The sequence below is a fragment of the Punica granatum genome, chromosome 5 (assembly GCF_007655135.1).
Source record: "Punica granatum isolate Tunisia-2019 chromosome 5, ASM765513v2, whole genome shotgun sequence".
In the NCBI taxonomy this organism is placed as follows: Eukaryota; Viridiplantae; Streptophyta; class Magnoliopsida; order Myrtales; family Lythraceae; genus Punica; species Punica granatum.
In genome coordinates, this window is record NC_045131.1 from 28,034,299 (window position 1) to 28,045,303 (window position 11,005).

General features: G+C 40.2%; 1 protein-coding gene across 1 annotated transcript; it reads right to left on the reverse strand.

Annotated features, from left to right (window-relative positions):
- Nucleotides 1-1,327: 1,327 nt before the first annotated feature.
- LOC116209129 lies at nucleotides 1,328-7,546 on the reverse strand. The gene is made up of 5 exons (XM_031542685.1): nucleotides 7,385-7,546; nucleotides 3,727-3,904; nucleotides 3,408-3,478; nucleotides 2,301-2,381; nucleotides 1,328-1,988 (listed from the first exon to the last, which is right to left on the reverse strand). Exons 1-5 carry the CDS (start codon nucleotides 7,544-7,546, stop codon nucleotides 1,974-1,976), a joined length of 507 nt encoding a protein of 168 aa, XP_031398545.1. The 3' UTR covers nucleotides 1,328-1,973.
- Nucleotides 7,547-11,005: the final 3,459 nt, after the last annotated feature.

Here is an 11,005-nt window from a genome sequence, read left to right on the forward strand (position 1 = left end):
TAACGGCCCAAGTGAATCAATTCGATTTGCAAGTCAATCTCCTTTTGAATTGTTTTGACAGAGATTTAGTGGCAGGCTCTTTGGCCGCTTCATATTTCGGATCATTTGTAGCGCGAAGAATAGTGGACAACTCATAGCGACTAAATCCCCGAGTCGCGAGATTGTCTGAGACGCACTTCAATTTTGAATTTAAAATCTAGCCGTCGTTCAATCCCGTGGACTTCTAAGGCCGTGGTACATACTTTGTATCGGTGGGGCCGGCTAATGACACGTCAACTTCTTGGAACCGCTTCTTGACACACCTACAATCACCACACGCGTGGCCAAATTCACGTCTTGACATTTTTGACGTGATCAACAATTTGGCACCAGCAGTGGTGATCTATTATCGATTGGCAATTCAAAACTATTGACTTATTATTCTTCGATGCCGTCGGTTGGCAATTCGTTGCCATCGACTTATTCATCACCATATTTGCTAAGTGATTATTCGCCATCGTCAAATTCCAATTATACTTATCCACCTTCGTTGTCAACCGACTATTTGTGTCGTCCAATCATAATGACTATTCACAGCCACAAGCGGTTAGTTATGCGGCATCAACTAGTTACTCAACCTCGTTAGTGGGTTATCCACAACAAGCAACGATGAGCTACACGATGTAGCCTTACTCTTAGTCGCCTACCGCAACTTATCAATCGGTGCAACCTACACCACAACACAAGCATAACAATGGCAATTTCTACCATGGTGGCAAATTTTGTAATTTCAGAAGTTGCAGCCAATCCTGCGGAATCTATGTTACAACCCAAAATTTCAATAAAGTTTCCTTCATATTTCCCTCGACATCCATCATCACAAAAAAAAATAAAAATAAAAATAAACACCTGATTTCCATAAATTCCTACAATATATAACCAATCCAGCAAAACTCTAATATGTATATATTCTCAAGAGATTATTTTTTTCGCACTCTCATCAATGATCCAACTAAATAAAATTTTCAGGTCGTAACATTTTCAAATACATTCCATACAAAAGAATATCTATCAAATAACCAAAGTCCCTACCTAATTTTCCAAGCTGATTCCCAATATCAAAAAGTGATTCTTCCGCACAGCTAGAAACTTATCTGGAAAAATATATGCTGGGTATGAGCTGCATCTCAGTGAATACTATATTCCAAAGCAAAATTACTTATTATTAAATAAATATTTAATTGCACACAACCAAATGTTCAAATAAATAATACAATCACATTCAATCCAACTATCAGCTCACTCGCACACATACACGATATATATATATATATATATAGATACAAACTATAATAATAATTATATCCAATACATTAACTAAATTTAAGTTCTACTTACAAATACACACAACTCGTCCAACAATTTCTTTAATAACCAACACCACATAAACATTAAATACCCATTCATTAGCTTTCCTTAGAAACTCACAACACAATCACCTGACATATCAAACTCTAGCAACAACACGGCTTTCATAGGACATCTTCGATAATCTCAACAATCATTACATCTCCAACAATCATACCAGACAAACAATATACAACGCAACTAATCAATATAGCCATAGGGTTTCGTTTCCTCGCAACAGAGTTGTGACGGTACCTTGACCCCGCACTTATATCCACAAATTTCTCGTTTCATTTCTCATAAGCAGGGGCTGCCTATTATCCTCCGACAATAGGAGTCTAGGTGTTCATTTTATATCCTGCCGGATCAGTCATCTTGATGTCCCTTTTTGTATCCCGCCAGATCAGCGATCTAGATGTCCCTTTTTGTATCCCACCGGATCAGCGATCTAGGCGTCCATTTTTGTATCACGTCGGATCAGCCGTCTAGGCATCCTTTTTTGTATCCCACCAAATCAACGGTCTAGACGTCCATTTTTGTATCCCGTTGGATCAGCGGTCTAGGCGTCCTATTTATATACCATCAGATCAGCGGTCCCATGGCTATAGTCAAAACATCTCATTATACACAAATACAATCCCAATCACATTACCATGAAATCATATTACCATTACATATCTCATACAAAATCAACACACACAATCACACTGCATACCTCAAGTCAAAATGAAACATAACATGTAATATCTCTCAAATCCTTTCACACAACCTAGCAAGACCATTTCTTAATCTCTAACTATCACAATATTATTCTTAAATTATTTATATAACTATAATACATCATTATACAAGAGAATAGAGTACTCACATAACATATATATATATATCATTTCACAATGAAATGAAGTACTTACCCAACACCAAAAATGATTCACCAAACTTGACCTTCGGAGTACACAATCGATGTCCTCAGCTCTATCAATCATGAGTATAGCCTGAAAACAAGTTATGGCTAATAATCATTTTCTCTACTAATTCTCATACTAAATCGTCTCGCCAGGGCCCTGGGGAATCAATGAGACTAGGATATAAACAAAACAATAGCACTAATCACCAAACACTCTATATAAGGCAGCAACAAAATTCTTATTACTATATTCTTACTCTAGGTAATTTATCAAGATTATTGATCCATCACAACGTGTATATATATTGACATACAATTCAAACTAACTAGATCAGCCTACATATCCTAATGCCCGAAGAAAATAGTCTCATCATACTTAAAAATAAATATCAAAACCAGACTAGCTCAAATGACGGCAACTTAAATCGACGAAAAGAATTAATTATAGGTCTCCTACTTGACATATTTTCTTCTTCTTCTTTTCCACTAATGAGACAAGTTCCTCTAAATTTCCATACGTGAATATTAGTAAGACTATAAGAACAAGAATAGTGTAAGTAATCATATCCATTTACTAATAGTTCGTTCCTCCTAATAATAAGGTATCGAACAACACCATTTTGGCCTCAATACTAAATAAATCACCAGTTCATCCTAATAGCTAACTACTTAATGAAATTACCTAAACTTCTAAAACGCAAGATCAGTAATGTCTAGCACTCAACCTATATAACTAAACCGAATTCAAGCTCAACTTTTGTCTTAGGCGTGATTAACAATAAAGGATTCGAAAACAAACAGAATCTGAAGTTTCTCAGTTCCAGATTTAGCCCATTTCCCACTGAAAAGGATAAGAAAACAATTCATCCATCGTAACCATCTCCCAACAAAACAACACCAATAATCTTCAAGAAATAATTCTTGGATAAGCCAGAAATTCTTCACCAGTACAATTGGTGGATAATCGAAAAAAATTTCCCTAAAAGGAATTGATAAAAAGTTGTCGTATAGGCAGCCAAATGAGCGCGTGTTGATGAGCTCGACGTATCAAGACAAACCTTATACCACCAGAAATCACCCTCTGAAGTTTCATAGAAAATGGGTAATAACTCACCTTTCGATCGACTCTCGAAGCATCCCTTAACTTGTCTGTTTTCTGCAGAAATTCTCCTCTGCAATCACACCCTGTTTCAGCTTTGTATCACCACTGTCCAGCTCAATTAAGTTCCCATACAATCGAAATAAACACTATCCGCAGTCCTTCTACTCATACATATCCCCTATCCTTGCTCTACTCGAATTTTTGAATCCACGAAACCACACGTTGCTTTCCGGTTTAAAGAGAAAGAACATGATTAATGAAAAGAAGAACTCAACAATATGAAATCAGCAAAAGATACCTAAATTGGTCTATCAAACTACTCGATTCTTACCTCCCTCTTCCGATCCTTTCTCATCCCACTCTCTTGTTTTCTCTCGGACAGAGCTCTCTCTCTTTCTCTCTCTATTCCTCTCTTGCTCTGTTTCTCTGTCTCTGTTTTTTTTTTTTTCGAATTGAAAGAACCCCCAAAAGGAAAGAAAAGGAAAACAATGAAAAACGGTGGAGAAAGGCTGAGGTGGTGGAAGAGGATTACTTGGGGAAAAATGGGGCCACGTGGGGTCCTCCTACCTTTTCTCTTTTTCTTTTTCTTTTGTTCTAGCGTGTATATATATATATATATATATATATAAGCATATGTAAGTGTATGTCTGGATATGCACGTTTGAAAATGCCTGGTCTTACAATCTATCGACCCTTCGGGCCCAACCGATTCAATCATGTTTGTAATCACCACCTTCGCCTACATCAGGGTAGGTTCCGTCAAACCCATCATCGATTGAAGGAAGAAGTCGGTCAAAATTTCACGACCGATGCTCGGGGGATAGGATGGAAGACTCAGCTCAACTTTCAGCACCAGCTCAACCTTCCTCTACATCTCAGCCTCCAAAGTGGGTTTAGCCTCCAACGCCAACTCAATTTCGAGCACCGGTTTAGCCTTCGTCTACATCTCAGCCTCAGCCACCACATGAGGAACATCTATGCAAAGAAGAAATAGTCAATCATAGACCGTCGATGCAAGACAAGATCTCACCAAGGTCGATTTCGCCAAGAGCCAAGTGTGGCGAATTCTTCTCAGCTCCTATCGGGAGTTAGTGAACTTGAACCTCATGGAGTTAATGATGTTATATTGGAGTGCCAACTTGGAGAAGAGGCTGAGCAAGAATCAGCTCAAGCCAATCTTGAAGATCAGGCTAACATCGATGAAGAAGTTGGTGTAGATAAATCTAAGCTCGAGGATAAAGATTTTTTTACTTCATCAACGAAAACAAGTGAGGGCCATAAGGAGCAGCCCGTTAAGTCGACATCACTCCATTTTCGGTTACGACACCTATCTTAGACGGCGCCACTAACTCGAGGCCGAGTTCCTCGAGGCGAAAACCGAAAGATGTCATCTCTTTGGAGACTACCGATGGGGTAATGTGGCTTCTTTGCAAGCTAAATGATGAGAAAAAAAGTATGTTAGTCTTCTGCAAAGTTAGTTTTACAAGAGATGATTAAGCCGCCGATTTTATTACGGCTGGCTTAGGAAAGCAAGGCATGTCGAACAAATTAGCCATGTCCTTTAGAAAAGTGGATCCCAAAGTGGACTCTGCTAAGTAGCAGTTGCACTATAAAGTAGTAGCTACACACACAAGAACTTGGCCTTAGAGAAACAGCCCAAGGCTAAGATGGACTTGAGAAGCCCGAATTCGAAGGAGAACGACAAAAGGCCGAAAGCTGAGCTCATTAACGATCCTTCGAGTCGTCTAAACACTTGAAGGGTCGAGTTTCATGCTGGATCAGCTCCTACGGAGTTGAGAAACAATAGCTAGAACTCTCAAAGAGTCGAGTTTAAGACCGATTCAATGCCTTGAAATTCGAGGTACTCGAATTTTAATGCTCGAGAAGTCGAGCATAGTTCTTCAAGCAAAGAACGGGGGGTTGAGTATGTACCCAAACCTAAAGCCTGAAAGTTAAAGAATGATGGCTGCAATTCCCAGGGCTTCAGGCCGCAAAACGTGAAGGTTCAGCTCATGTGCAGAGGCATGCAATATGTTAGTCCGGGTTTGCAAAGGAGAGCATTTAGTTCCGATCATAATGCTCACTGATTCCTTCATTTTCTTTTGATTGGTAGGTCGCTTGTCAAGCATAGCACACTTACTGCAACCTTTACAAGCTCAGTGTCACCTGTCCCTTACCCACTTTGGAGTTACGATGAGGGCCAACGCTCTAGCACCATCTGCCACCTCTATGGTGGCTCCCCTAGGTGTGTCTTCTGCCACGGGGCAAAAGAAAAGAAAACGAGGATAGAGGCGAAGTCCCTTGTCTAAGTCGATGTCTCAGAGGATTCAGATACTCTGTTGCGAGGCCGAAGGACGGGGTCAGCCCCACAGGGCATGATGATTGTTACGGCGGAGTGACAACGCGAAGGTCCCCCGCCCTCGTAGCCTATACATGCCCCGCTGGAATGGACGGTGACGGAAGATTCCTCAATCGAGGAGTTTGGAGTTCCCTCGCAGCTGCTAGAATTTATCTACCTTCCTTAAGACAAGCAGCAGAAGCGGAACTTCTCAGGGATTGAGCCTCGCTAGGAGGCTCAGACCTCCCTTGTGAGCAGACCTATCTTGTGAATGACTGCCTTGGGCCCCATTGGGCCTTACTCCAGTCGCTAGGCCTTACGGGCCATATTGGGTCAGAGCTCGAGATTTTTTCCCCAACAAATGGTATTCTACTAATGCAAATTCCTACACTCCCTTGATTCTTCATCTTTTCATAGTTATCCAAGGTGTTAGGATATCGAACAAATGGTAATTAATGCCCTTCGATCATTGTAAATCGTCTATGAACTGAACTTATCTATATTGCATGGTCAAGATGCTAGGGGCATAAGAGTTGATGGAGGAGCTAGGGAAAGGATTTTGCCTACTGATGGACTAGAACAAGGAGGTGATCACATTTGAGAGCCTGAAAAGGAATCTGGCCTTGTTTTGGTTATGGGCAATGAGCAACTAGGACGTGAGGTTAATGCTCGGGAAGGCGTTTCGGACAAAGATGAGGCTTGGAGTGAGAAGAAGTTCTGCATTCTTATGTTTCAGGTTGATGAAAAGTTCAAGAGGATCTGTCAGAAAAAGCCATTTTTCATTGACAACGCTCAGGTTCTGTATCGAAATCTACTTTATCGTTTTTCTGGAATCCCTTTCCTTTTTCCCCTAATGAAATTAATTTTGACATTGGTTCATTGTCCAGTTAACCACAGATATCTCCGACACTACTAAAATTTCTTTGATTACATGGGAAAATTATCGAGGGAAAATCCGTAGCTAATTTTCCCTCGAAATTCCGCCGATAAGCTGCCGGTAAATCTTCAAAAAATAAATTCAGCGACTTACCAGCAATTTACCGGCAAAATTTTGGTAGGTAACTTACGGAAGAAAATTTTCTCGATAAGTTCTCGATAAATTAAATAAATTAATTAATTAAAGCATAATATCAAGAGATTTTTTCTCTCACAGTTGTAGGAATATCGATATTAAAAAAAATGTAGTTTTAAATTCTTATTTCACCTTTGTCGAGGAAAAATATTCCCCGGTATCCGCCGGAAAACTTTTCGGGCGTGGCAGCTAGGGATTTTGCCTCGATAACATTAAAAAAAAAGTCAACTTTGACTGTCTCTGACTGTTGTCTGTCTCTGACTGTTGTCTCTCGCATCTCTCTCCCGCACGTACGCAGAGATCCATCTCTTACTCTCCCTTACCCATCTTTTTTTTTTTTTGGCTCAATCTCTCCCTCACCCATCCTCGATCTCAAAGAATCTGTTGAATTCAAGCCCTCCCTCTCTCGATCTCTGTACGTATATATATGTCGTCAGTCGTCTCTCTCTCTCTCTCTCTCTGGTCCTCTCTCGATCTGCATATTTGCATGCACGCCCCGAAGCTCTCGGATTCGAGCCTCCTGGGAGCGAGACCACCAGCCCGTAGCTACGATGATCCAAGCAATTAGCAGAAATTTACTGCTGCAACTTGTTGCAGGGCAAGCGGCAGAGCTAGCACAGCAGTTGCAAGCTCCGGGCAAAGCAGATCGAGCAGCAGAGCTACAAGATCCGGGCAGAGCAGAGCAGGCTCTGCCAGCAGCCATCGCCCGCCCCCAAAGTTAGCCGCGGCCAGAGCCTTCATGCGCCGAGGCAAAATCCCTCGATAAGGCCTCGAAAAAAAAAAAATGAGGCCCTTTTACCGAGGGAATTTTTTCCTCGATAATCCGCCGGAAAACGTGCGGCCTAGGTAATAGCCCCTTTTTTAGTAGTGCGAACTCGATTCACTTCGTTTCATACTCTCCTGAAGATGAACAGAAGAATTACTGAATGCAAAAAGGCCCCCGTGACTTTGAATTTTCTCGAGCCAACGTATCGTATCGTGGCATTGGAGCATATAATCTTGAACCCTTGTTCTTGAGAGCCAAAAAGAGTATCTGCATTGCCAAATTTGTTGCACTAGTTGTCCTCTGTCTTCTTGAGGCAACTTATTGACAACTGACCTCTCAAGGATTAGATATTGAGATAAACTCCCCCCAAGGATGCTCCTTAAAAGGAACAAAATGTAATGCTAATTAGAACAGCCACGTTATCAGCTATCGGATAATTGTCGATAAGAAACTTAATATTTTTTATATATATCAAAATACTTATTAAACAGTAAAAAATTTATTTTTTGATAAGATGATATTTTATTTTACAAAAAAACTTATTATTTTAAATGTAATAAAAATTTTGTTAAATAACGAAGTTATCTCATAAAATAGTAATAGATTTGCTATTTTTCTAAGTCTCCGTAAAAATGTACTTTTAAGAGACTCTTTATAAAAGCAATACCCTTAGATATTATATCAGTATTTGGCTTCTGACTTTTGACTTTGTCGCTGCCTCATGCATTTGTTCGAAATAACATTAGTTCACCACCAAGAAAGACAGATATTTGCCATTACTATCGATGAGCTCAGATGTGCGATATATGTCATGAACACCAATCATAACGCATTAAATTGGACAAGAAATTAATTCTCTGTCAAAATGGTAGAGTTTACAACTTGACCCCAGCACGCCTTCATCCCACGTACAGTTCGACAAGGGTGTCGATTTAAGGAATTTATACTGAGAAGAGAGAAGAAATAATATCGGAAATTACGTGGTAAAATCTTTAAAGCAAAGGAAATATTTATGCACAAACTAGGACGATTCTACTAGATCGACAAAGCAGAGATTACACATTCAAGATCATAGTCGTATTTTCCAATACAGTTACAAGATTCAATCTGAAAAGGGCCTTACAATCATCTTAATTCTCATCACTCTCTCATTCTATAAAACACTAAAGACTCCAAGAGAGCAAACCCAAGAATTCCCAAGAAAATCATTCATGACTATCGCACAACGTGTTATCTTGATATAAGACTCTCTCCCTTTTAAGTAAATATAATACTTTTCCAATATCTCAAAAATATCTTAATATAATTTTAGAATATTCCCCCTTTGAGATATTCTATAAATGTTCTAGAATTATTCTCTAACATCCCGGCGATAATTTCCTTATTTAAATATCAAATAGATACAGTGAAATCCTTATAAAATAGAAAATATAATCTCAGCGGAACAAGATCTTGCCCCTTCCTTTTTCGTCTGATTTAATTACCGCTTTCGATTTTTGGTTCTTCAGGTCTTTCTTTGAATACAAGATATATCTCAACAATCTCCACCTTGGCTCGTATTCCACTAAATCTGGATCGATCTAGACTCGACCTAATTTGTGACAACCCTTCACGGGCTCTACCTCATCTTAAGCGATCAATTTACTCGAATCTTACGTCTAGACTCCTCCGAGCTACTAGGCTTCCTTAGCTTCAATATGGTGCACCCTTCAAAGCTGACCTTTCGACAAGACATATTAGTGATTTTAGCATCGCATGAGACCACTAACTTCACAAGCCCACAACATTCTCGCGGTTTTAACTACTCAAGCTGCCTGTCTCCCATTTAGAAGTTATTCTACTGTAGAGATTTCAGACACCGTTTAGGTTTTCCTTGAATAGCCTCCACACCAAGCGGAGTTATTGGGCTTTCGACCCAAGTTCCACCTTCCTCCTAGGCTTCTCCGCTTGTCCTTGGCATGTGCTCGCCATTTGCTTGACCAAAGCATGAAGATGAAAAGCAACATTACTGATAAGGAATTTCGAGACCTTACCATGCGCTTGTAACCTATACTTTTTCACCTTATCAATCCTGAGCAAGTCACCGTCATCCCTAAGTGACCCCAAGTACTTTTCTTTAGGAGTCGGACACTCAAATATTGTCGTTGAAGCCATTCTTTGAAGAATATATCCCTTCATCACCACGAGAGCACCTTTAAGATTATTAAGACTCCACCTTGACACTTGTACTTATAGCCAAGTTTGTCAAGTGTACCCAACAAGATCATCTTTTCCTTTAATCTCGGGACATGCCTAACACCAGCTAACAACATCTCACCCCCATTAAATAGCATGATTGGCACTTCACCCATCACAATGACAACAAAGGTGTCACCATTAGGCATACGGACTTTTCTACCTTCTATGGACCAATAAGTAGAAAATAACCCTCTATCATGGCAAATATGGAAAGTGCATTCCGAATCAAGAGGCCAAGTAATACCTAACGTATTAGATGTAGTGAGAGTCGTGACACTTGTATTCTCGTCATCTGGTACTGTGAGAATATCTCCTCCCACATGACTTTTCCCCGCTACAACTACATTCCCCGAGAGCTCGATTTGCTTGCCTTTTCACCTTGGATAGTCACTCTTGTGATTGCCTTCCTCTTTGCAATTCTAGCCAATCGTCTTTCTACCCCTTGATTTGCTTCTGCCACGAGACTCTTTCTCGCTTGATATAACCCTCGTTACTAGGCCTTCATCATTGCCTCCATATACTCCATCACCTTCTTCTGAACTCTCTTGAGTTCAACACTGCCTTGACGTCCTCCAAAGTGATGCTTATTCTACCCTATAGCATGGTATCCGCAAAACTCTTGTATACCTACAGGAAAGAATGCAACAATAATAGAGCCATATTCTCGTCTTCAATCTTGACATCTGCGTTTACAAGATCTATCACGGTCTGATTAAGGAGGTGCATGTGATCACTTACGGCAGTCCTCCTGGTGCAACCACTGCTTCAAGTACAACATGCGCGTCATGGACTTCTGCTGATATAGCGATTCAAATTTCGCCCATACTTTCAATGCCAAGCTGCGATTGTATACCTCCCTTACAACTTTATTCGACGGGCTCAACTATATGGCACTTAGAGCCTTCGACATCATCATCTTAATCTCCTCAGGAGTTGGGGTCGAGCAGGTTCTTTTATCCTTCTAATGCTCCCTCAAGGTTGTGTTGCACTAGTAAAGCCTTTATCTAAATCTTTCATAGCCGAAATTATACGATTCATCAAACTTCTCGACCTCAAACTTTTCTCCCGGCATCTTCACTTGCTCCTAGACCTTGCTCTGATACTAGTTTGTTATGGAAGCATGAACTATCAAGGAATTTTAGGCCAAGAAGAAAGAAAAAAATAACACCAGGATATACATGGTAAAACCATCAAGG